The following is a 27,567-nucleotide window of genomic DNA, read 5'->3' as shown; positions in this document are numbered from 1 at the left end:
TCTCAATAATGATCAATGGAAACCGGATGCACCTGAGCTCAATTTCGAGTCGCATAACAAAAGGTCGGAATACTGTAAATAACATATTCCTGTTTTTTATTTAGAGTATACACTATTTGCAAACATTTCTAAACTTGTTTTTGCTTTGTCATTATGGGGTATTGTGGGTAAATTCAGGGGGAAAAAATGTTTAAATACATTTTAGAATAAGGCTGTAACATAACAAAATGTGGAAAAGGGGACAGGGTCTGAATTCTTTCCAAATGCACTGTAGATATACATACAGCATAGGAGTCTGTGTGTTTGTGGTATGTGGGATCTTACCGATGCCACCTGGAAGGAGTTGTTGGTCCCTCTGTGGTCCAAGTCATGACACATGCAGGACACAAAAAGAGCAAACATCTCGATGTCCCTGAAACAAAAGAACGCTGCGGTGTGAGTTGAGGTGTTCATGAGTGTGTTTCACTTTGCTGTAGCAAAGTTTGTAAATGCTTATCTCTGTGTGTTCATACTCTAGGTAGTTGGAGAGCTCCAGGTTCTTGCAGAGGAGGTAGCAAAAATGAGAGACTGAGAATGCATGCATCCAGTTGTGATATGGAGGATCCCTGTAGCCTCTCTTCACCATCAGACAGAACCTGGCCAGCGTGTGCATGTTGATCTTGTAGGTGTTTATGAAGCCCATGTCCTCAAACATGCTGATAATGGCCTGAAAACAGGAGGCATGATCAAGATACATGAGAAAAAAGAAATTATACTACCAGTGTATTTCTCCAAGAGTGTGTGTTGATTGTCTCACCGTGGGTGTGCTGTCGTCTGACAGGGAGCGAGGTGTGTAGGTGAAGCTGGAGAAGCTGGGGTAGATTTCCCCTACAGGCTGGATTCCCACAGTCAGTAGCCGGGTCACTTCCTCCTCTGACACCTGAGAGACAGGGTCAAAGGTCAGGACATTAACTGCCAAATATTACAAACTGACTGGATCTGCATTCATAGGTTGAAGAGATTAGTTCTGATTGGATGCTTTACCATCATGTGGTACTTCATCATCTCATTAGCCAGCTGACTCCTAAACTGGGCTTCGTCGACTCTCTTATACAGGAGGGACTGGGGAGGAACAGAGAGCACAGGAGTCATTCATCATGATGACAACATTGATTAACACTAACGTGTCATCAACAATCTATCAATATCCTTACTCTATAGAAAAATATATATCAGGTAATAATCAGTTATAAGGTCTAAAGGATACGCAAAGGGGATGTCTGTGAACTCACATGAGCGATGCTGATGCCACAGTATATGGAGAAGGCTGTGGCCAAGTCCTCATCAAGGCGGGTGAACCATGGTCCATTAGTCTTGTTGACCAGCTCAGCCACGCCAATCACTTCTGAACCCACAGAGAAAGAGAGGGAGAAAGAGAAAGATGATAGATGTATGTGTATAGATATAGATCAGAAATAGGGAGAGGGGCCGCGACCGGGAGGCTCATGGGGCGACGCACCATTGGCCCAGCGTCGTCCGGGTTAGGAAGGGTTTGGCCTGCAGGGATATCCTTGTCTCATGGTGCACTAGCAACTCCTGTGGCGGGCCGGACGCAGTGCACGCTGACCAGGTCGCCAGGTGTATGGTGTTTCCTCCGACACATTGGTGCGGCTGGCTTCCGGGTTGGATGTGCGTTGTGTCAAGAAGCAGTGCGTCTTGGTTGGGTTGTGTTTCGGAGGACGCATGGCTCTCAACCTTCGCCTCTCCCGAGTCCATACGGGAGTTGCAGTGATGAGACAAGACAGTAACTACTACCAATTGGATACCACGAAATTGGGGAGAAAAAGGGGTAAAATAATCCAAATTAAAAATAAAAAAAAATAGGGAGAGGGGGAAATGGAGAGAGAAAGACAAAGAGAGAGAGACAGACCTCCGTGTTCGTCTTTTATGGGGAAGCAGAGGATGTTGCGTGTCCTGAAGCCTGTGCTGTCGTCCACGGCGCGGTAGAAGAGAGGGTGGGAGTAGACATCTGTGATGTTGAGGATCTTCCCTGTGGTGGCGACATGGCCTGCTATGCCCTGGTCAGCAGGGATACGCAGCTCTGTCTGAGATGACAAGAAAAAGGCAATTATACTATGGAAATAACATCCATTTACAATGAAATGTTATCTTATACTAAACTTAGGGCTTTGATGTGAGTAAGTTTAGGATAAAGACCCACTTCCTCATTGATAACCACTCCTCCATCAAACACCTTGGCAACCAGCTCATGACTGACACTGTCCAACAGGAACACAGAACAACTGGAGGAGAGAAAGATGGGTCATATTAATCAGTGATACTAAGGCTGTGCTCGAATACCCACACTAACATCCTGTATACTACATACTTAATGCGTCAGTCGTGATACAGTCATGGCCAAAAGTTTTGAGAATAACACAAATATTAATTTCCACAAAGTTTGCTGCCTCAGTGTCTTTAGATATTTTTGTCACATGTTACTATGGAATACTGAAGTATAATTACAAGCAATTCATAAGTGTCAAAGGCTTTTATTGACAATTACATGAAATTGATGCAAAGAGTCAATATTTGCAGTGCTGACCCTTCTTTTTCAAGACCTCTGCAATCTGCCCTGGCATGCTTAACTTAACTTCTGGGCCACATCCTGACTCTGATGGCAGCCCATTCTTGCATAATCAATGCTTGGAGTTTATCAGAATTTGTGGGTTTTTGTTTGTCCACCCGCCTCTTGAGGAATGACCACAAGTTCTCAATGGGATTAAGGTCTGGGGAGTTTCGTGGCCATGGACCCAAAATATCAATGTTTTGTTTCTCGAGCCACTTAGTTATCACTTTTGCCTTATGGCAAGGTGCTCCATCATGCTGGAAAAGGCATTGTTCGTCACCAAACTGTTCCTGGATGGTTGGGAGAAGTTTCTCTCGGAGGATGTGTTGGTACCATTCTTTATTCATGGCTGTGTTCTTAGGCAAAATTGTGAGTGAACCCACTCCCTTGGCTGAGAAGCAACCCACACATGAATGGTCTCAGGATGCTTTACTGTTGGCATAACACAGGACTGATGGTAGCGCTCACCTTGTCTTCTCCGGGCAAGCTTTTTTTCCGGATGCCCCAAACAATCGGAAAGGGGATTCATCAGAGAAATGACTTTACCTCAGTCCTCAGCAGTCCAATCCCTGTACCTTTTGCAGAATATCAGTCTGTCCCTGATGTTTTTAGGAGACGGTCATGGCGATTGCTGGACTTTCTTGAGTGCCCTTAAGCCTTCTACACAACAATTGAACCCCTCTCCTTGAAGTTCTTGATGATCCGATAAATGGTTGATTTAGGTGCAATCTTACTGGCAGCAATATCCTTGCCTGTGAATCCCTTTTTGTGCAAAGCAATGACGACAGCATGTGTTTCCTTGCAGGTAACCATGGCTGACAGAGGAAAAACAATGATTCCAAGCACCACCCTCCTTTTGAAGCTTCCAGTCTGTTATTCGAACTCAATCAGCATGACAGAGTGATCTCCAGCCTTGTCCTCGTCAACACTCACACCTGTGTTAACGAGAGAATCAGTGACATGATGTCAGCTGGTCCTTTTGTGGCAGGGCTGAAATGCAGTGGAAATGTTTTTTGGGAATGCATTCGTTTGCATGACAAAGAGGGACTTTGCAATTAATTGCAATTCATCTGATCACTCTTCATAACATTCTGGAGTATATGCAAATTTCCATCACACAAACTGAGGCAGCAGACTTTATGAAAATGTATATTTGTGTCATTCTCAAAACTTTTGGCCACAACTGTACTATATACTATTAGATCATTTTAGTATACTGTAAGCGAATGGTATTATTTCAGTTGAGCGTACTAGAGCTTCACTTGTCTTCCGGAAATTGATGCTGTTGCTATGCAACCTGTTGCTGGCTTGTTAGTATAACAAATTACTAACTAAACATTTTATGATTTTGGTTGTGTGTGTAAATTCAATCTGGAGTGCCAAAGTGCGCTCTGGGCGTTCGTAAGTCTAACTGGTTAACGTTGGCTAATTACTTCCAGACACAAAAAACACCTCACTCTCACCCTTTTACCCACCCTAGCACAGCTGGTTAAGCTGTTTTCATGTTATCCAGAGCGTTGGTGACTGTAACTGTACTGCTGGCAACAATATATTATATTTTGTATTATGTTGAGCGTTCGTAAATGAATCCGTTATTCTGCAGCAGAGTGCTCTGAAATCTGAGTAGATAGCCAGAATTAACAATGTCCATTGAAACTGACAATGACTCTTCCACTTGGCTAAAAATTATGTAAATAATCAAGTCAATAAACATTGGGTGGTTAGTTAGATAGCATATAGTTAATATACTGCCTGGCAAGTTCAATGTATTAGTAGCCAACTAATGTTAGGTAACTAGCTAACATACCGGTACATTCTGCTGTAATGCTATGTAGTTGGTAAGGATAGCGTAGCTAACAAATTATCAGCCAACATAATGTGTAATGTAACTTATTTGAAAAATCATTACTTTATTACATTGCCCAACATTATCTTAACATTTTTCATAATTAGTTAAAGCAATGAATTTGTATCTGCTCTCGTCCGACTTCTTTGCTTCAACTGCATATTTTCTGCCATTTTCTTCGAATCTGAAAATGTTGTGAAGCCACTCCCATTTTCTGAAGTATTGTATTGTGGACCCTAAAGCACAGAAATAGTGTCCAGTGCTTGTATACTTCGTATTTTGGCGAATTTAGTATGACATCCGGGAACTTTGGCATACTAACTATATCCATACTATGACCTATAAGCATACTATATACTCAATTCACGTCACAAATAGTGCGGTTAGTATGAGTATTCAAACACAGCTTTAGGCTTTTGTTACAATGCTTGTGATAGCCTTATGGTAATACAGTACTTACATTTCTGCACTGGTGAGACTCCGTGCTTCTGCAATGATCTCTTTTAGCAGGACTGATACATCATCTGGAGACCGAGATATATAAATGTTGTTATAACAGCAAAAAATGATGCCCCACTGTGCCACTAAAACAAGGATAATAGGTCAAGTATGATACTTACCCAGGTGTGTGAAAAGGTTTTTGGCGACCTGAAGCAGTGCCTATATGAACACAGACAGACACAGGAAACAGTTGAGAAGACTAGAAGCGTATTTGTGGGCTAGCTAAATATTCTCACCAAGTTAGGGATCGTGATGGACAAAAGGCAGTCACTCCGAGCAAGGCTCAGTAAATTGGGTGGTCAGTCCCTCAAAGTACTACTGAATTACTACATAAAACCTTGTCGCGCAGTAGTGACTATGTAGAGACCTGTAGGGATTGTGAAGTGAATGTGTAGTTTACGCACTACTCAAGCTACACAAGTAGAGTTGTGTACTTTTCAGTAGGAAACAGTAGTGTTTCCAGTAGTAATCAGGTAGATTTTTACTAATTAATGTTAGTAGTAAATAAGTATCACAACACTACAGCCAGACTACGCCGGCTTTTTGCGACCACAGAAGTACACAAAACACGAAGTAGTTGGTTGTTGTTATCTAGCTACTTTTTGACAATCCTGAATGTAATCATCTTTCATTCTTCGTCATCCTGTCTTTCATAGCCCTTGTGCTGTCACCATCTGTACGTTTAACTTTCCTTTATGTTTTATGAATACTTTCATGTAGTTGTTTAGCCATTTATATCACTTTTTACCACATCAAAAAGATTGCTAGACAAAAAGGACCACTTAGCCATTAGCCATCATCCCAAACCATCTCAAATGCTGTTGAGGTCGAGTGATTGTGATTGTCATCTGATGCAGCACTCCATCACTCTCCTTATTGGTCAAATAGCCCTTACACAGCCTGGAGGTGTGTTGAGTCATTGGCCTGTTGACAAACAAATGATAGTCCCACTAAGCACAAACCAGATGGGATGGCGTATCGCTGCAGAATGTTGTGGTAGCCATGCTGGTTAAGTGTGCCTTGAATTCTAAATAAATCACTGACAGTGTCACCAGCAAAGCACCATCACACCACCTCCATGCTTCATCCGTTCACCTATTCTACGTCTCACAAAGACACTGCGGTTGGAAACAAAAATCTCACAGTTGGACTCATCAGACCAAAGGACAGATTTCCATCAGTCTAATGTCCATTGCTCATGTTTCTTGGCCCAAGCAAGTCTCTTCTTATTATTGGTGTCCTTTAGTAGTGGTTTCTTTGCAGCAATTCGACCATGAAGACCTGATTCATGCAGTCTCCTCTGAAAAGTTGATCTTGAGATGTCTGTTACTTGAACTCTGTGAAGCATTTATTTGGGCTGCAATGTCTGAGGCTGGTAACTCTAATGAACGTATCCTCTGCAGCAGAGGTAACTCTGGATCTTCCTTTCCTGTGGCAGTCCTCATGAGAGCCAGTTTCATCACAGCGCTTGATGTTTTTTTGCTACGGTACTTGAATAAACTTATCAAAGTTCTTGAAATTTCTGGATTGACTGACATTCATGTCTTGAAGTAATGAACTGTCATTTATCTTTGCTTATTTGTGCTGTTCTTGCCATAATATGGACCGTAATAGGGCTATCTTCTGTATACCACCCCTACCTTGTCACAACATAACTGATTGTCTCAAATGCATTAAGAAGGAAAGAAATTCCACAAATGAACTTTTAACAAGGCACACCTGTTAATTGAAATGCATTCCAGGTGACTACTTCATGAAGCTGGTTGAGAGAATGCCAAGTGTTTTCAAAGCTGTCATCGGGGCAAAGGGTGGCTACTTTGAAGAACCTCAAATAGAAAATATATTTTGATTATGTTTAGCACTTTTTTGGTTACTACTATGTGTTATTTCATAGTTTTGAAATCTCCACTATTAATCTACAATGTAGAAAATAGTTTAAAAAATAAAGGAAAACCCTTGAATGAGTAGGTGTGTCTGAACTTTTGACTGGTACTGTAAATACTATGCATGCCAGTCTCTCTTGGCTAAGAGTTTAGGAGAGACTGACTGCATCACTTCTTTTTATAATAAACGTGTTAAAGTCCAAATTGTTTGCATAGTTAACTTACACACAGCTCTGACACACCCTTACCCCACCAGACATGCCACCAGGGGTATTTTCACAGTCTCCAAATCCAGAACACATTCAAGAAAGAGTACCATTATTGCATGGAACTTCCTTCTATCTCATATTGCTCAAAATGAACAGCAAACCTGATTTTAAACTGATGAACCAACATCTCACAACACAATGCCTCTCCCTTATTTGACCTAGATATATTTTGTGTATGTACTGATATGTAGGCTATGTGTACCGTTTTTAAATTCATGTAGTTCTGTCCTTGAGCTGCTCTTGTGTCACGATCTTGGAAATGAGCGGACCAAGGCGCAGCGTGAGTATAGTTCCACATATTTATTTAAGTGAAACTAACAAAACAAAATAACAAAACTTACAAAGACCGTGAGGACATAGTGCCCAAACACACTAACAAACAATCAATATCCCAAAAATGCAGGTGGGGAAAAAGCCTACCTAAATATGATCCCCAATTAGAGGCAACGATTACCAGCTACCTCTAATTGGGAACCACACAAACCACCAACCTAGAAATCTATGAACTAGATAACCCCCCCAGTCACGCTCTGACCGATGGCTCTCTATGGTCAGGGCGTGACAGTACCCAACCCCCCACCCAAAGGTGCTTACTCTGGCCGCAAAACCTGAAACCAAATGGGGAGGGTAGGGGGGGGTGACTGGTATCGGTGGCGGCTCTTTGCCCCCGCCCAAACCACGGGTCCGGCCATGGAGCCAGGTAGAATGCCGTGCCCGGACTGGGCATCTGCGCAGAGGAGAACCCAGGCCATGGAGCTGGGTTGGGCACCGGCGCCGAGGAAGGCTCCGGCCATGGAGCTGAGTTGGCCGCCGTGCCTGGACTGGGCATCGGTGCAGAGGAAGGCTCCGGCCTTGGAGCTGGACTGGACGCCGTGACCTGACTGGGCCCCTAGACGCCGTGCCCGGACTGGGCCCCGCTGGAGGTTCTGTACCGTGGACCGTCGCGGGAGGTTCAGGACCGTGAAACATCACCGGAGGTTCCGGACAGTGAAACGTCGCGGGAAGCTCTGGACCGGGAAGCGCCGTAGGAACATCTGGACCGTGAGCCACCGCCAGAATCTCTGGACTGTGAACCGTTGCCTGAAGCTCTGGACTGTGAACCGTTGCCTGAAGCTCTGGACTGTGAACCGTTGCCTGAAGCTCTGGACTGTGAATGCGCACTGGAGGCCTAGTGCGTGGAGCCGGCACAGGTGGTACCGGACTGGTGACACGCACTTCAGGGAGAGTGCGGGGAGCGGGCACAGGATGTACCGGACTGGGGAGATGCACTGGAGGCCTGACGCGTAAAACGTCATCGCTACCACCTCTCTCCGGAATCTTTCATCAAATTCCTCCTCCAACTCCCAAACAGGCTCTGGCACTCTCTGCTGCTCGACCACCAGCTCCATGGGGTTTCTGTGGCCGTGGTCCCCGGTGTCGTCGCTGTCCTTCCATGCTCCTTGGCGACTCCCGCCAAGGAAGGGTCTCATCTCCTCTCATGTCCTCCCAAGTCCAAAACTTCCTTACCTCATTTTCACGCTGCTTGGTCCTTTGTTGGTGGGATATTCTGTTACGATCTTGGAAATGAGCTGACCAAGGCGCAGTGTGAGTATAGTTCCACATATTTATTTAAGTAAATCTAACAAAACAAAATAACAAAACTTACAAAGACCGTGAGGACGTAGTGCCCAAACACACTAACAAACAATCAATATCCCACAAATGCAGGTGGGGAAAAAGCCTACCTAAATTTGATCCCCAATTAGAGGTAACGATTACCAGCTGCCTCTAATTGGGAACCACACAAACCACCAACCTAGAAATCTATGAACTAGATAACCCCCCCGTCACGCTCTGACATAAACACCATAGAGAACAGAGGGCTCTCTATGGTCAGGGTGTGACATCTTGTTTATTAATGTTCTGTATTATGTCATGTTCCATGTTTTGTGTGGACCCCAGGAAAAGTAGCTGCTGCTATCACAACAGCTAATGGGGATCCCAATAAAATACCAAATACACAAAAGCTCAGTAGTGGGGAACTATGTAGTGATTTGGGAAGGAATATGGTAGTGTTCTCTGGTAGTGAAATGTCCCAATTTACTACATAAATCACTACTGGTTTACTATACATCTCAATATCAATCAAGTAGTAAAACAGTACATTTTGTGCAGATCTTGTGTAGTAGTGATGAGTAGTAATTCAGTAGTACTTTTTCATTAGGGGTGCAGTCAGGTAGCGTCTCCTTACCTGGCATTCATACTTGAGTCTCTGTTCCTTTTGGAATGCCAATGTGCTGGTCAGTACTGAGGAAGTGTAGCAGAAACAGTGCTGCACTATGTGTTCATCCACTTCTGTGTGTCTGAAGAATGACAAGCACACACACATTTTACAGCAAGACACAAACCTATGCAGCTATGCAAGCACGCACGCATACACTCAGACAGAAGTTTGCATGCTTATGCTAACACACACAGCTCTATACCTGTCTGCTCCTTTTTTGTTGAAGGCACAGGCAAGGGCCACAACCTTGGTGGTGGCCCGACACTCAACAGGAACACACAGCATGGAGAGAACTTCAAATCCCAAAGTGCTGTTCAGCTGCTGGTGTTCCTTCTACAGTATCAGCCCAGAGAAGAGGGAAAAGGGGCAGAGATGTAGAGGACACGACCATCAAACATATCCTAACGTACTACTGTTAACACTACAATACTCATCAGGGGACATTTCAGTGTTCTTACTTGAGTGACGTCTTGCAGAGAGATGCTCTTCCTCTTCTCCACAGCCTGACCAAGGTTGCCAAATGACAGCTGGATCACAGACAGACAGACAGACAGACAGACAGACAGACAGACAGACAGACAGACAGACAGACAGACAGACAGACAGACAGACAGACAGACAGACAGACAGACAGAGTGAGGGTCAGGGGCACAGGTGGTAATGTCAGAGGGATAGAAGGGTTGTGTTGTATAACTTACAGGGAAACTGATCTCCGCCTTCAGAACCTTGTCTCCAACTACCTGAGGAATAACAAAGACATCTAACAAACTTGTTTTTGTTTGAATTTTTGCACTTTTGCGTCATTTTAGAATATTGAATATTGTGTGTGTACATGTGTACCTGACAGAACAGCTGTTGGTTATCCTCTGATACCAGAAGTAAACAGCAGCACAATGAATGAGTCTGCGCCTCCAGCTGTGAAAACAACAATACAACCGATTCAGTCAAACAGTCACTCTGTGTATCAATCAAACGATCAACCAGCTTCTATAAATCAATTTATTTCTGGTTCTGGACTCACATAACGGATTACTTTTAGTTGGAGGGTGGCAGCGTCCAGGTCATACAGCTCTCCTATAGTAGACAGTGAAAGAATCGACAAAGTCATTACACATAGTAATATATTATTAACTACTATTATCCAATATACTCAACAATGACGAGTCTATAGACGGCAGAACACAAGTGCTGGGCCCCATCGCACTATCATACCACAAAGCCTCAGGATCTGATGGTCCAGTGCACTGTAGTCCACATCAGGTGTGGTCCTCCTGGTCAGGGATAGATATGATTTCCTGTTGACCTCTAACCCCTGGGTGAGCCTTTGACCCTGCAGGGCCTGGACTCTCTTACAGGCTATGGTGACCTGTGAGGAAAATCAGAGTTGTACCAGCAGTAGGCCTGCTGTCTCAGAATGTGATCATATTAAAGGACTGGTGGGTCTGGAGATGGACACTTCAGACTCACATGTCTCTCCAGTACATCAAGGCTTTGTTCCTGAGCTTTAGTGGGCTGTGTACAGCAAACCTTTCAGAATAGAGAAGACACCGTGTAACAGGCAGTCATATTAAAGTGATATCTTTGATAATGTAAGGCAGAGAGGTGAGAGGGTTATGAGGGCGGCAGGTTGCAGTTAATAGCGTTAGGCCAGTAACAGAAAGGTTACTGGTTTGAATCCCTGAGTCGACTAGGTGAAAATCTATCGATGTGCCCTTGAGCAAGGCACTTAACCCTAGTCGCTAAATGTAAATGATGAGGATCATGCTCACCAAGAGGAGGGCGGTAGTTACACCCTGGTCCAGGATTGGAATGATCAACACTGTGGTGGACGTGCAGAAGATAGATGGGGAAAGGATTGGGTAGAGACGAGGAAAGTATTAGCCAGGAGGAGGACTGTGGACTGTTTTGAACTCTCTCAAATCTTTTAGAGTATAGTTGCTGTTGCTCATCCTGCAACACAGCCAGATACACAAACACACACCTCTTTTGTGCTGCTGCAGTGGCTCTGTTAGTCTCTCTCTCTGTTGCTCCTGCAGCTCTGAGGAAGGAAGTCCTTCACACTGTACTCTCCTTTGCTGGACAACCACATCCCTTAGAAAGACAGAGATTTTATTGATTTAGGAACATCACAAACAATGTCACTAGAGTGAAAATGAAGACTGAATTAGTACGGTCTGAAGTACAGGTCAACTGGGCACCAGATCAGCCCTGCCGATTACCTGAGTCTCCCCTCCTTCGGTAGCTCATGGGGTGGTTCTTCACACCACAAGCGTCCTGTCTCTGCATCCAATAGATAGACGTATACACTGTCCTATAATAGAGAGAGGGGGAGGGCAGCCTGTTAGAGGGGGGAGAAAATATGGTTGTAAAAAATGTTTTGTAACATTATTTGGTCAAACATGTTCAAGTGGATGGTCAACCCTCCCCCAGGGAGAATATAGTATGGTGCTGAATAGGATGGAGACAGACCATATATATAAATCATGATGGAGACAGTAGATACACACCACTTCATAAAAGACAGTCTGGAGCGCCTCTCTGATGGCATCCTGCAGGGAAGAGGAGTCTGTGACTGAGGCCAGTTGGAGCAATGCATACTGGGAAATAAAATAAGGGGAAAGAATAATTAATACTGTAGTGACTTTGATGCACAGATACACAGAGAAGAAGGAGGTGGAGGAATGGGCTCTGGATGTTACTCACACAGAGCTGCCTCTCCAGTAGCTCATATTCACTGGAGACACATGCACTGTAGAGTACAGCCAGACCGACCAGTGACACTTACAACACACTCACCATTACATCAATCAATGCAGTATATTAGGCCTTATCTCAAAGGATGTAGCTGGGTCAATTCTCTAACTGTCAAACTGTGACTGACAACCCAACACTCCGCCTCCAATTGTAAGACAGAATATTAAGTAAATTAAAGTAGACTATGTTATATTCATTGCATTGCCAAAGGACATTCTGTGTTCCTTTATAATTGATATAAATTATGGAAACTGGTTTTAATATTGTTTGATAGCTGTATTTTTTGCAATGACAACAGTTTCATGTTTACATGCACAGTGAATGCCCTGGAGAGGGTGCCTGTTTTATAGTGCCTTGTATCAGCTCGCGCACACATGTACACATGCTTACACACACACTTGTCACACAGGCAACCTTCACTTGCCTTAGAGTAAATTACAAACAGGTCTGGAGAAACAACTTCATCATACACAGTGATACTCCTTAATCCCAGAAACCAGCGTGTGCTCAGTTAAACATAAAAAAACTAAAAGCATAGGCCTCCCGGGTGGCGCAGTGATCTAGGGCACTGCATCACAGCGCTAGCTGTGCCACCAGCTAGCACCAGAGACAGGCTCTGTTGCAGCCGGCCGCGACCAGGTGGTCCGTGGGGTGACGCACAATTGACCTAGCGTTGTCCGGGTTAGGGAGGGTTTGGCCGGTAGGGATATCCTTGTCTCATCGTGCACCAGCGACTCCTGTGGCGGGCCGGGCACAGTGCGTGCCAACCACGCCTCCGGGTTGGATGCGTTGGGTTGTGTTTCGGAGGACGCATGGCTTTCGACCTTCGTCTCTCCCGAGCCCGTATGGGAGTTGTAGCGATGAGACAAGATAGTAATTACTAACAATTGGATACCACGAAATTGGGGAGAAAAGGGAGTAAAACATTTTTAAATAATAGAAAATTATAATAAACTTAAAGCATTTGTATGTGGGACAAATAATTCACTAAACCCTAAACCTCAACTACATCTTATAATGAATAATGTGGAAATGAAGCAAGTTGAGGTGACTAAACTGCTTGGAGAACCCTGTATTGTAAACTGTCATGGTCAAAACATGTTGATACAACAGTAGGTAGCAATGGGAAAAGTCTCTCCATAATAAAGAGCTGTCCTGCCTTTTTAACAAGACAGGTCCTACAGGCCCTAGTTTTGTTGCAGCTGGACTACTGTTCAGTCATATGGTCAGGGGCCACAAAGAAGGACCCTTGGAAAATTACAATTAGCTCAGAACAGGGCAGCACGGCCGGCCCTTAAATGTACATATGGAGCTAACATTAATAATATGCATGTCAATCTCTCATGGCTCAAAGTGGAGGAGAGATTGACTTCATCACTACTTGTTTGTGTAAGAAGTGTTGACATGTTGAAAGCACCGAGGTGTCTGTTTAAACTACTAGCACACAGCTCAGACACCCATGCATACCCCACAAGACATGCCACCAGGTCCCTTCACAGTCCCCAAGTCAAGAACAGACTACGGAAGGCGCACAGTCCTACATAGTGCCATGGCTACATGAAACTCTATTTCACATCAGGTAACTGATGCAAGCAGATAAATATACACTGTATGGAACAGTGGGGACTGTGAAGAGACACACACAGGTTCAGACACACATACACATGATAAGACACGCACTCTACACACACGTACACATGGATTTTGTATTGTAGATATGTGGTAGTAGAGCAGTGGCCTGAGGGAACACACTTAATGTGTTGTGAAAAGTGTTAAGAAATGTCATATTTTAAATTGTATATATAACTGCCTTAATGTTGCTGGACCCCAGGAGCTGCCTTGGCAGCATCTACTGTAATGGGGATCCTTAATAAATACAAATACAAATACAAAAACGGCATCCCTTTTGTAAAATGTGCTGCTATGCTGATTGAGCTATGTTGCTGAACCTGATTCAGTAGTGTCTTGCTTGGTGGCAACGTCTTTCCACACTATCACTTTTCTCAAGAGCCCTTCGGAGGAGCAGAGCAAACATGACCTCCTCCCTCTAGTGTCTGTGGAATGTACGTCATATAGGGGTGTCTCAGGTAAATAACAGCACAGGAAGTAATAGTGTTTGTGCTTCCATAGCAGCATCTGGTGTTTACCCTCTTTATCTTACAAGTGTGAGGAATTTCTGATGCAAATGCTACTGACGTTGGAGTTCTTTTACAGGCAGCAACACGCACCTGTCCTAAACATTGTGAATAAGGGAGGAAAACACACGCACACAGATGCACATGCACACACCCAGGGTGAGTCAGACAAAGGTCATCTGAACCACCCCCAGCACCCATTGCGTGTGGAGTCATGTGTCTGCTGGTTGAATTGATCTATGCTAAAGTTCACAGTAACCTTATGGAGAATATAAGCACCAAGTAATCACATCACCTGGAATCAATAGGATTCCTCCTACACTATATGGCAGGCCAATCTGCTTTACAATACGCCCTCCCTAAGTCTGCCCTAGTTTTCTGTGTCCCAGTCTTGTTTCAGTGTGTCTCATTTATCTATAGCCTACTTCACACATCTCACACGAACAACTTCCTGACATGTGACCTATTTTCAGTACATTTCTATACACATAGTACCAAACATAAAGCAGATACAGCGAACAAAGGCCCAATGACGCCAAAGCAGGAAGACGTGTATGAATCCTATTATATACAATATAATCCTATTTCTCCACCAGAGTGGAGACTAATGGGAGCAAACTTACAAGACACCTCGCTACTGTTTATAGGACAAAGTCTGAACACTGTCTAAAGATAAACACTAAGGTGGACTCATTTACCTTGTGTGCGTGGGTGTGTGCGTGCCTGTGTGTGTGTGTGTGTGTGTGTGTGTGTGTGTGTGTGTGTATATAAAATCAGGAAGGTAATGCTCACTCATTCGTTGCAGTAGGTCTTGCCTGCATGGTCTTGTTCAGTAATTTTCTCATCCAACACCTTTACCAGCCAACTCTGACTTAAGCTGCAGCAGTCAAGAAATATGATCAGGCTTATGTTGAGATTTCCTTCCCCCCATCTTTTTCTTAAAGGGTTTGAAGTGTGTTTGCCAGCAATGATAAAAAATCAAATCAAATTTATTTGTCACATACACATGGTTAGCAGATGTTAATGCGAGTGTAGCGAAATGCTTGTGCTTCTAGTTCCGACAATGCATTGATAACCAACAAGTAATCTAACTAACAATTCTAAAACTACTGTCTTATACACAGTGTAAGGGGATAAAGAATATGTACATAAGGATATATGAATGAGTGATGGTACAGAGCAGCATACAGTAGATGGTATTGAGTACAGTATATACATATGAGATGAGTATGTAGACAAAGTAAACAAAGTGGCATAGTTAAAGTGGCTAGTGATACATGTATTACATAAGGATGCAGTCGATGATGTAGAGTACAGTATATACGTATGCATATGAGATTAATAATGTAGGGTAAGTAACATTATATAAGGTAGCATTGTTTAAAGTGGCTAGTGATATATTTACATTATTTCCCATCAATTCCCATTATTAAAGTGGCTGGAGTTGGGTCAGTGTCAATGACAGTGTGTTGGCAGCAGCCACTCAATGTTAGTGGTGTCTGTTTAACAGTCTGATGGCCTTGAGATAGAAGCTGTTTTTCAGTCTCTCGGTCCCAGCTTTGATGCACCTGTACTGACCTCGCCTTCTGGATGATAGCGGGGTGAACAGGCAGTGGCTCGGGTGGTTGATGTCCTTGATGATCTTTATGGCCTTCCTGTAACATCGGGTGGTGTAGGTGTCCTGGAGGGCAGGTAGTTTGCCCCCGGTGATGCGTTGTGCAGACCTCACTACCCTCTGGAGAGCCTTACGGTTGAGGGCGGAGCAGTTGCCGTACCAGGCAGTGATACAGCCCGCCAGGATGCTCTCGATTGTGCATCTGTAGAAGTTTGTGAGTGCTTTTGGTGACAAGCCGAATTTCTTCAGCCTCCTGAGGTTGAAGAGGCGCTGCTGCGCCTTCTTCACGACGCTGTCAGTGTGAGTGGACCAATTCAGTTTGTCTGTGATGTGTATGCCGAGGAACTTAAAACTTGCTACCCTCTCCACTACTGTTCCATCGATGTGGATAGGGGGGTGTTCCCTCTGCTGTTTCCTGAAGTCCACAATCATCTCCTTAGTTTTGTTAACGTTGAGTGTGAGGTTATTTTCCTGACACCACACTCCGAGGGCCCTCACCTCATCCCTGTAGGCCGTCTCGTCGTTGTTGGTAATCAAGCCTACCACTGTTGTGTCGTCCGCAAACTTGATGATTGAGTTGGAGGCGTGCGTGGCCACGCAGTCGTGGGTGAACAGGGAGTACAGGAGAGGGCTCAGAACGCACCCTTGTGGGGCCCCCGTGTTGAGGATCAGCGGGGAGGAGATGTTGTTGCCTACCCTCACCACCTGGGGGCGGCCCGTCAGGAAGTCCAGTACCCAGTTGCACAGGGCGGGGTCGAGACCCAGGGTCTCGAGCTTGATGACGAGCTTGGAGGGTACTATGGTGTTGAATGCCGAGCTGTAGTCGATGAACAGCATTCTCACATAGGTATTCCTCTTGTCCAGGTGGGTTAGGGCAGTGTGCAGTGTGGTTGAGATTGCATCATCTGTTAGTATTGCTTATGAAATGACAGAGGAGAGACTTTTCAATTCTGCTCAAACTCAGACAAAGACAGATGTCACCTTCAGGCTGGCCTGCCATAGCCCCAGGTCAAAGGTCAAATGTTAAGAGGCAGCTCAGGAGTTAAAGCAGCACTGTATTCTAAAGCAGATTGGCCTGGGAGTCACAAAGAAGGGCCCTGCTTGTTAAAATTGACAAAGTGTGGGGGGAGCGCATGTGAGAGACAGAGAGATCAGAGAGAAAAAGAGTGAGAGAGAGCATTACGTACATAGCTATGATAACATAATTTCACAGTCATTTCAGTGCATTAAACCCATATCTGAACGTGTCATAAGGAGGATAAATAGCGGGTAATTCACAGTACCACCGTCTGCCTACGTAAGCTACTAGCTTCTTAATCTCCTGGGAAGATTCTATAAACTCCATATTTAGTTTAATACAGAGACCTCTTTCATCACATCAAGATAATGACAGTGGCACACAGACATGCCAAAACATCCACACCATCCTCACAGGAGTGTCAACACTATTACTCTAACCTGTATTTATTCATTTGCTTGGCAGATACACTTATCTCTGGAGTCAAACATCTGTCTTTTAACCTTTACGTATGACAGGTAGCTCACTCACAATCTGCTATTTTCATCAGTTTATTACATACACATGGTGCTATCTGCTGCTAATATGTTACAGTGTGTTAGGGGGTGTTCAGACCTTTTGGTTCAGCATTAAGCCATTGGAGGACTGCCTGAAAACACTGTGACTGAGCAATCTGAGAGGTTCATATAGAAATGTACAGTGCATTCGGAAAGTATTCAGACGCCTTGACTTTCCCCCCCCAAAATGACTTTACAGCCTTATTCTAAAAAGTATTCAATAAAAAATGTTCCACATCAATCTACACACAATACCCCATAATGACAAAGTGAAAACAGGTGTTTTTTAAATTTGGGCAAATGTATTAAGTATATAAAAAAAAGAAAAACCTTATATAGATAAGTATTCATACCCTTTGCTATGAGACTCGAAATTGAACTCAGGGGCATCCTGTTTCCATTGATCATCATTGTTTCTACAAATTGATTGGAGTCTACCTGTAAATTCAGTAGATTGGACAAGACTTGGAAAGGCACACACCTGTCTATATATAAGGTCCAACAGTTGACAGTGCATATCAGAGCAAAAACCAAGCCATGAGGTCGATGGAATTATCCATAGAGCTCTGAGACAGGATTATGTCGAGGCACAGATCTGGCGAAGGGTACCAAAACATTTCTGCAGCATTGAAGGTCCCCAAGAACACAGTGGCCTCCATCATTCTAAAATGGGAGAAGTTTGGAACCACCAAAACTCTTCCTAGAGCTGGCCGCCTGGCCAAACAGAGCAAGGGAGGTGACCAAGAACCCGATGGTCACTCTGACAAAGCTCCAGAGTTCCTCCAGAAGGACAACCATCTCTGCAGCACTCCACCAACCAGGCCTTTATGGTAGAGTGGCCAGATGGAAGCCACTCCTCAGTAAAAGGCACGACAGCCTGCTTAGAGTTTACCAAAAGGTGCCTAAAGGACTCTCAGCCCATAAACAAGATTCTTTGGTCTGATGAAACCAAGATTGAACTCTTTGGCCTGAATGCCAAGTGTCACATCTGGAGGAAACCTGGCACCATCCCTACTGTGAAGCATGGTGAGGGCAGCATCATGCTGCAGGGATGTTTTTCAGCGGCAAGGACTAGGAGACTAGTCAGAATTGAGGGAAAGTTGAACGTAGGAATGTAGAGAGAGATACTTGATGAAAACCTGCTCCAGAGCGCTGAGGACCTCAGACTGGTGCGATGGTTCACCTTCCAACAGGACAACGACCCTAAGCACACAGCCAAGTCAACGCAGGAGTGGCTTCAGGACAAGTCTCTGAATGTCATTGAGTGGTCCAGCCAGAGCCCAGACGTGAACCCGATCAAACATCTCTGGAGAGACCTGAAAATAGCTGTGCAGTGACACACCCCATCCAACCCGACAGAGCTTGAGAGGATCTGCAGAGAAGAATGGGAGAAACTCCCCAAATACAGGTGTGCCAAGCTTGTAGGGTCATACCCAAGAAGAATCTAGGCTGTAATCACTGCCAAAGGTGCTTCAACAAAGTACTGGGTAAAGGGTCTGAATACTTATGTAAATGTAATATTTCAGTTATTGTTTTTTATAAAAATTTGCTAAAATTAAATTTAAAACATAATTTTCTTTCAATATGGGGTATTGTGTGTAGTTTGATGAATATTATTACATTTTAAATCCATTTTAGAATATGGCTGTAACGTAACAAAATGTGGAAAAAGTCAAGGGGTCTGAATACTTTCCGAATGCACAATTTACCAGCACTTGAATTTGTCTCGGGCCTAATAACACCTGTGCCATTATATCCTCCAAACACAGCTTCTCTGGCATAATCACTTACATATAGTATAGTAGTAAAAGTTGCTTGTTTGAGTGGTTCTCAGCCTCATTCCATGTGAATAAGAGAGAAGATCGTAAGAGAATGTACCCTAGTACGGATGGATATAAATCAGCTATGCAGATTTAGGAACTTCATCTAAACAGGAAAGTCTGAATCTATATAAACAATGTTGTCAAGGGCTTAATGGGATGACAGAAGAGAGATAAACACAGTGCCTCTCACCCCCCGCCTCCACTGTAGTCAGACAAACAATGTTTGTTGGTATCATTAAACAACAGGTGGGTTAGATGAAGGATGGCCTGCTGATTCAGCTGTATATGAATGGGCCCAGATTGATTAGCAGCATGCTAGTTGTGGCCCGGAAATACCTTCCCTATTTTTACACAATTGCATGCGCACAGAGTGCGTCAGAGAGCTGACACTGACAGTAAAAAACACTGATTGACACCCTCACCCCAACTGTGCTTTGACAAGCTGCTCAACTGCCAACACCAGCCTTCCATCGGACCTGTCTCCATTTGCAAACAAGGCTCTGGAGGTTGTTAGTTAGAGCTGAGCATCACCCACATTAAGAGGCACCCCACTGATAAGTGCTGTGGACAGACAGGAAAAGCATCACAGAGTTCAGAGTCGTGCACCACAGTGGCATCACTAATGAGCAGACTCAACATGGGGTTCTTTGGGCTTACATTTACATTTAAGTCATTTAGCAGACGCTCTTATCCAGAGCTTGACACTCAACAACATCCCTGATTATCTCTGAGGCTGAGCAGCCATGACCTCATGCATAGGCACAGGCCTGCCTGCCTGTCTGTCAGTTAGCATGGAAGACCAACTGAGACTGTCAGTCAGAGTACTCATGGGAGGATTACTGTGGACATAGTCAGCTGTTACAGAGCTGAGTGGGGAGAAGGGAAGTCAATGATATGAGTTCTACACTCTCCCAAACAAAGATTAATCCATTGCTCTGTTAACTTTCTGAGAGACTTCAAAAGAGAATCAATACACATTTGCCCTCAATACACATTTCAATTGATGATGTGGTTGGTGAAACATTGCTTCTTGAAAGTCCTTTAACTGGAAAACTTGACTGTTGATATACAACAGGCCAATGAAAAAAATACTAAAGGAAAGTTTTGAGTGGATTTTCCCTTAAATATCAAGTCTAATATGGGGTGGCCCTAATGTCGTGGCTGCTGTACTAAGTATGCTGTTCATCCTGGACAATGAGCTCTATCCTGTAGGGAGAGTAATTTTCAAAAAAGCTTAAAGATGGCGCTGACAGAGAGGGCTGCCTCGCTTCTAGTTCTTAGGAAACTTTGCAGTAGTTTGATTTTATGTATTATTTCTAACATTTTTAGCCCAGAAAATGTTATGTGATATTGCATACAGCCGGGAAGAACTATTGGATATCAGAGTGGCGGTACCTCACCAACACTGCCAGCATTACGACCAGGAATATGACTTTCCTGAAGCGGATCCTTTGTTCGCACCACGAAGGGCAATTTAACTGATTCCAGAGACTGGCCCAAAACAACGCTGGCGAATGAGAGGTACTCAGAGCGGTCTTCTAGCCCGATTATGGAGGTGCGCAAACCACCAACCGCTTCTGAGTATATTACTCACTGTTCAGTCCCTGGATAATAAAGTTGATGAGCTCAGGGCAAGGGTTTCTTTCCAGAGAGACATCAGGGATTGTAACATTCTCTGTTTTACAGAAACATGGCTCTCTCAGGATATACTGTCGGAGCCTGTCCAGCCGTTTGGATTCTCAGTTCATCGCGCCGACAGGAATAAACGCCTCTCTGGGGGTGTATGTTTCATGATTAACGACTCATGGTGTAATTGTGATAACATACAGGAACTCAAGTACTTTTGTCCACCTGACCTAGAATACCTAATCAAATGCCGACCGTATTATCGCCCAAGAGAATTCTCTTAGATTATAGTCACAGCCGTGTATATCCCCCCTCAAGCCAATACCACGACGGCCCTCAAGGAACTTCACTGGGCTTTATGCAAACTGGAAACATTATATCCCGAGGCTGCATTTATTGTAGCTGAGGATTTTAACAAAGCAAATTTGAGAAAAGGGATGCCTAAATTGTATCAGCATATCGACTGTAGTACTCGCGCTGCTAAAACACTCAACCACAGTTATTCAAACTTACGGGATGCGAGGCCCTCCCTCGCTCTTCTTTTGGAAAATCTGACCACCACTCCATTTTGCTCCTCCCTACCTATAGGCAGACACTCAAACAGGAAGTACCCGTGCTAATGACTGTTCAACGCTGGTCTGACCAATCGGAATCCACGCTTCAAGATTGTTTTGATCACGAGGACTGGGATATGTTCCGGGTAGCTTCTGAGAATAATATTCACGAATACACTGAGACGGTGACTGAGTTTATCAGGAAGTGTATAGGAGATGTTGTAACCACTGTGACTATTAAAACCTAGCCTAACCAGAAACTGTGGACAGATAGCAGCATTTGCGCAAAACCGCTTTTAACCATGGCAAGGTGACTAGGAATATGGCAGAATGCAAATAGAATAATCATTCCCTCTGCAAGGCAATCAAACAGGTAACATGTCAGTATAGAGACAAAGTGGAGTCGCAATTCAACGGCTCAGACACGAGACGTACGTGGCAGGGTCTACAGACAATCACGGACTACAAAGGGAAAACCAGCCACGTCGCGGACACCGACATCTTGCTTCCGGACAAGCTAAACACCTTCTTTGCCCCTTTGAGGATAACACAGTGCCACTGACGCAGCCCGCTACCAAGGACTGTGGACTCTCCTTCTCCGTGGCCGAGTTGAGTAAGACATTTAAACTTGTTAACCCTTGCAGGGCTGCCGGCCCAGACGGCATCCCTAGCCGCGTCCTGGCTGGTGTGTATACGGACATATTCAATCTCTCCCTATCGCAGTCTGATGCCCCACATGCTTCAAGATGTCAACCATTGTTCCTGTACCCAAGAATGCAACGGTAACTGAATTAAATTACTATCGCCCCGTAGCACTTACTTCTGTCATCATAAAGTGCTTTGAGAGGCTAGTCAAGGATCATATCACCTCCACCTTACCTGATACCCTAGACCCACTTCAATTTGCTTACCGCCCCAAAAGGTTCACAGACAATGCAATTTCCATCACACTGCACACTGCCTTATCCCATCTGGACAAGAGGAATACCTATGTAAGAATGCAGTTCATTGACTACAGCTCAGCATTCAACACCATAGTACCCTCCAAGCTCATTATTAAGCTTGAGGCCCTGAGTCTGAACCCCACCCTGTGCAATTGGACGAGCTGCATCAAACACCCAAACTGGACAGTTTAATCTCAATCTCTTCATTCAAAGACTCAATCATGGACACTCTTACTGACAGTTGTGGCTGCTTTGTGTGATGTATTGCTGTCTCTACCTTCTTGACCTTTGTGCTGTTGACTGTGCCAAATAATGTTTGTACCATGTTTTGTGCTGCTACCATGTTGTTGTTATGTTTTGTTGCCACCATGCTGTGTTGTCATGTGTTTCTGCCTTGCTATGTGTTTGTCTTAGGTCTCAATTTATGTAGTGTTGTGTTGTCACTCTTGTTGTGATGTGTTTCGTCTTATATTTACAGTTGAAGTCGGAAGTTTACATACACCGTAGCCAAATACGTAAAAACCTTGAACGTGCCTATATATAGACAAGGACCTGTCCTCCTGCAGCTTTGGAGCCTGTGATTTGTGTGAGGGTCCAACGAGATTTTTTTGTGAATCCTCCTACAACGAAAATAGCATCAGAGGGCCAAAGAAGGTGACTTGGCAGGGGATTCCAAAATAATTCATGTTCCCCTTCAGTCTGGCTTCCATCACAGGTGACTGTTAACAGGTGACTACGTTAACAGGTGTTCAGCGTGCTCTATCTCCCTCCTTTCATCACATAAATACACAGACAAAGACACAGATACACACATATACACTCCACGTTGCCATCAGTAAAGCATGAACCATTTGACCAACCGGCACAGCCAACTAAACAGCACAGCCAATCCAGAAGCATCTACAAATCAGCTGAGCATTGAACATGTAAATACCTCCAACTCTGAACATGAGGGAACCATCTCTCTCTCACAGGGATTGGCTCACTACTGCATGTCAAATGATTTCAGCTGAAATGTGACTGACAGCTGTCTCTATGGTGTCCGATCATACAGTATCTCACAGACACACAAGCCAGTCCTATAGTTCTTAGAGTGCAGACACATGCAGTGGTGGTAATGTACTTAAGTACAAATACTTGAAAGAACTACTTAAGTAGTTTTTTTGTGGTATCTGTACTTTACTATTTATATTTTTGACAACTTTTAGTTTTACTCCACTACATTCCTAAATAAATGAATATATGTTTTACTCCATACATTTTCTATGACACCCAAAAGTACTTGTTACATTTTGAATGCTTAGCAGGACGGTACATTGGTCCAATCCACGCACTTATCAAGAGAACATCCCTGATCATCCGTACAACCTCTGATCTGGCAGACTCACTAAACACAAATGCTTCGTTTGTAAATTATGTTGGAGTGTTGGAGTGCTCCCCTGGCTATCCGTAAATTTAAAAAGCACGAAAATCTTTGTCAGGTTTGCTTAATATAGGGAAATAATTTTTACTTTTACTTTTGATACTTACGTATATTTAAGCAATTGCATGTACTTTTGATACTTAAGTATATTTCAAACCAAATACTTTTAGACTTTTACTCAAGTGGTATTTTACTGGGTGACTTTCACTTTTACTTTAGTCATTTTCTATATTTCTAAGTGTCTTTACTTTTACTCAAGTTTGACAATGGGATATTTTTTCAGCTACTGGACACGTGGCAGGAGGCTGGAACACTTTTTACTACTGTATGTCCTGGGGCTAGAAGAAGGAAGATAAGGGAAAGGAGAGCAGAGTCTTACCTGTACGGAGTTTGAATATGGCCCTCTCTCCTCCACCGGCGGGAACACCTGCCGTCCCCCTCCCCTGAAGAAGCGAAAGAGGGCAATAAGAACCCCCTGCAGCATACCTGTGTTTCTATAGCGCCCTCCTCTCCCTCTTTATCACTTTCTTTATCTCTATGTTTCGTTTTCTATTTGTCTCTCTCTGTCTTTCAGCCACTAACCCTACGTCTCTATCAGTCTCCTTGGCTCTCTTCCTCTAACACTCTCCTGGTTGTCAGTGGAGACAGAGTCTCAGTACATAAACAAGCCTACCCATATCTACACATGCTCCAGGCTTCTCACTCTCTCCTTTTCCCTCTCTTTCTCTCTCTCAAGTCTCTCTTCAAATCTCCTCCTCCCTAACTCTCTCTCTACTCTGCCCTGCCCCCCTTCTCTCTGGTCCTCTGTAGCTCAATTGGTAAATTATGGATCTTGCAACGCCAGTACAGTGGGTATGATTCCCAGGACCACCCACAAGTAAAAATGTTGGCATTCATGTCTGTAATTTGCTTTGGATAAAAGCAACTGGTAAATGGAATATATATTACAGTACTGTGTGTGGTTATTATGTTGTGTGTGCCTGTGTGTACATGTGTGCGTTTGTCTGCATGTGTGGTTTGGGAAATCCAGTATCTGCACACTGGTATGGAAACTGCATTTTTGTGTGAGTGTCTGTGAATATCTCCAATGCCATCTCCACCTGCTCCAGAAAAACTGCAGGGCTCCAAAAACAGATAGAGAAGCAAACACGAAATGCCTAGTCTCTCTCTCACTCTCACTCTCACTCTCACACTCACACTCACAGGGATATCGATCTAAGTGCCAACGAGTGAGAGATATTGTTTCAGCCCAGGGTCAGAGAGGCTGGCTCAGTGGGGGTGGGGGTTCCCTTTTTGCAAGCTCCGGTAACACAAGGCTTCATGGAGCAACATTCTATCACATGCACAAGCCTATCAACATATAATAGCACTGTCAGGTTGGTCTGTAGTGTACCGTACATAGCCTATGGTCATATTTATTTTTTTCTGTTTAAGTTTGAATGAAATTAAGGGATTTCTATTTCTATTACATTCTAATAATCCAGGAGGATGTTGTGACATTAATGTGACATGAATAATGGTCCTGTGTAAACATCCCGTTGAAGAGTCATTTCCATTGACACAAGATCCATTTGACTCTGAGTCATATTTAGCAACTAAACAGCCATGAAGTGATATGACTTTCCAGTTAAAAGGTTTTGTTATTGATAGGCTAAAGCTGAACACAGAACATGGGGGGAATCATACGCAACGCAATCTTCTTTGTATGATAATGAGAGCAAAGAACCAAGACCCTGACATCAGAACAGGCCTGTCCCCTGTCAAGAGTTCAAAGCTGCTGCACCTACTGAAAAGCACAGCAAAGAAAACACCCATAAATACATCAGCATGTGCATTTAGCATAATTGTGGCATAAGACACAGATAATAACACAAAGGAAACTTCATAGGCTTGTGTGATTCTGTTAGTTGTGAATAAAATAAACATGATCTCTCTTCAAGCAGAAAAACCTAATTATATCTGAATGCTTTTTTTATCGTGTAAATAATTATACTGAATCAATTACCCCTGAATGAGAGCTGACTGGCAGAGAGTTAATCAAAATATTCACTTGAGCATGTAATAGGCAATTTATTGACATGACCAAACATGAGTTATACAAATGGTACAAATTATTATAAATAATAAGAAAACTATTTTTTAACAAATGTTAAGACCTCAGTCTATTTTTTCCTTCATAAAGCCTTTAAAGATTCATGACACCACCGGGAAGATATTCCCTCTTTGGTTTCTAATTTAGTTCCATGATGCACCACTGAAAAAGTTTTTCTAAAACATGTTGTACCAGTAATTGGCATGCAAGTCTTCTCATTGCAAGAGAACCACTTCCATTAAACGTAGAAAAATTATTCAGTCTATGTCAGAAGGTAATTAAATGACAGACCAGTCAGCAACATCTAAAGGTCTGCAAGATGGGAAGTGAAAAAAGCTGCACTAAAATGTGAGATTCCATAATGAATGTAGAATTTTTGTGTCAAATATGCAGGTTGACATTTGTTGTCACGAGTTTTGCCCTGCAGGCAGAACTGAGCGGTTTCCGCTCGATGGACCAGCTGCAAAGTCAAAATTGGCTTAATTGTAAAAATGTATGAAAACCAAAATATATTTTTGGTCTTAATTTAAGGTTAGGGTTAGGTATTACCTCCCTAACCTTACTACATTTGCACACACTGTGCATAGATTTTTCTATGGTGTTATTGACTATATGTTTGTTAATCCCATGTGTAACTCTGTGTTGTTGTTTTTGTCGCACTGCTTTACTGTATCTTGGCCCGGTCGCAGTTGTAAATGAGAACTTGTTCTCAACTGTCCTACCTGGTTAAATAAAGGTGAAATAAAAAAATGACAGTCAGCCGTGTGGTTAAGGTTAGAGTTAGGGTTAGGGTTAAAAACCGATTGTAAGACTTTGTGGCTGTGCCAGCTAGTGACCACTCTGCAGAGCTGCCTCCAGTACATGAGTCATCTTAATGCCAATCTGCGTCAAATATGAGCAGGTTATGGTAATGTGTGAAGCTTAATGGGTGTAGTGATTTAAGAACTGGGGGTGAATGGAGTGCATGGTTGTTACTAGGGTGACTGAGCCTCTTCAACAGCCCTGAGTTCCTAATGTAAAGCAATTACCCACACAGCCTCACAGCTAATGACAGACAGCTGAAAAATAAAAGGATATTAGAAAGCCCTTTTATTGAGCGAGAGGCACTTAGCCCCACAAGAGCACCAATAAAACTTTATGGGAGATTGAGAGTGGTGGGGGGTCTAATGTGCTGTAGCTACACACAACATGCCAGAAACCCAGTCCTAACCCCTTTGTTACATCAAAATGACGATATAAACCTGAGAGAATTATAATGGGGTGGCAGGTAACCTAGTGGTTAGAGAGTTGGGCCAGTAACCGAAAGGTTGCTGGATCGAATCCCCGAGCTGACAAGGTAAAAATCTGCCGTTCTGCCCCTGAACAAGGCAGTTAACCAACTGTTCCCTGGTAGGCCATCACTGTAAATAAGAATTTGTTCTTAACTGGGTTGACTAGTTACATTTAAAAATAATAATAATAATAGAATGTGGGAAAACATTGAAATTGGGAACAGCAGGTGTGTGTGATCTGGTGTGTTAACCTAGGTTTTTTTAATGAAAGGCAGAGGTAGGCAATGGGCTAGCATGATGGTGAATGGAAACAACGTTGTGTGGATGCTTCATGTTGGTGCATGTTCTCATTTACCACAGGCACTTCATTTGCTTTAATAAACAA

General features: G+C 43.6%; 1 protein-coding gene across 1 annotated transcript in view; it reads right to left on the bottom strand.

Moving 5' to 3' along the window:
- Positions 1 to 24,557, bottom strand: part of LOC115105661 (cGMP-dependent 3',5'-cyclic phosphodiesterase-like) — a 29,395-nt gene extending 4,838 nt beyond the window's left edge. Inside the window, exons 1-22 of the mRNA XM_029627937.2 lie at positions 24,199 to 24,557; positions 11,878 to 11,967; positions 11,590 to 11,681; positions 11,352 to 11,461; positions 11,140 to 11,189; positions 10,838 to 10,897; positions 10,583 to 10,736; positions 10,392 to 10,444; positions 10,211 to 10,285; positions 10,069 to 10,110; positions 9,829 to 9,897; positions 9,573 to 9,703; positions 9,338 to 9,449; positions 5,075 to 5,114; positions 4,915 to 4,978; positions 2,201 to 2,282; positions 1,910 to 2,084; positions 1,272 to 1,384; positions 1,024 to 1,101; positions 797 to 919; positions 513 to 706; positions 325 to 412 (exon numbers count right to left, since the gene is read on the bottom strand). Coding sequence (XP_029483797.1) covers positions 325 to 412; positions 513 to 706; positions 797 to 919; positions 1,024 to 1,101; positions 1,272 to 1,384; positions 1,910 to 2,084; positions 2,201 to 2,282; positions 4,915 to 4,978; positions 5,075 to 5,114; positions 9,338 to 9,449; positions 9,573 to 9,703; positions 9,829 to 9,897; positions 10,069 to 10,110; positions 10,211 to 10,285; positions 10,392 to 10,444; positions 10,583 to 10,736; positions 10,838 to 10,897; positions 11,140 to 11,189; positions 11,352 to 11,461; positions 11,590 to 11,681; positions 11,878 to 11,967; positions 24,199 to 24,303 — 2,100 coding nt within the window. The 5' untranslated portion in view covers positions 24,304 to 24,557. The remainder of the gene's footprint in view (positions 1 to 324; positions 413 to 512; positions 707 to 796; positions 920 to 1,023; positions 1,102 to 1,271; positions 1,385 to 1,909; positions 2,085 to 2,200; positions 2,283 to 4,914; positions 4,979 to 5,074; positions 5,115 to 9,337; positions 9,450 to 9,572; positions 9,704 to 9,828; positions 9,898 to 10,068; positions 10,111 to 10,210; positions 10,286 to 10,391; positions 10,445 to 10,582; positions 10,737 to 10,837; positions 10,898 to 11,139; positions 11,190 to 11,351; positions 11,462 to 11,589; positions 11,682 to 11,877; positions 11,968 to 24,198) is intronic.
- Between the last annotated feature and the right edge of the window lie 3,010 nt (positions 24,558 to 27,567).

The sequence above is a fragment of the Oncorhynchus nerka genome, linkage group LG22 (assembly GCF_034236695.1).
Source record: "Oncorhynchus nerka isolate Pitt River linkage group LG22, Oner_Uvic_2.0, whole genome shotgun sequence".
In the NCBI taxonomy this organism is placed as follows: Eukaryota; Metazoa; Chordata; class Actinopteri; order Salmoniformes; family Salmonidae; genus Oncorhynchus; species Oncorhynchus nerka.
Note: the sequence above shows the minus strand (reverse complement) of the source record. Positions and strands in the feature narration are given on the sequence as shown.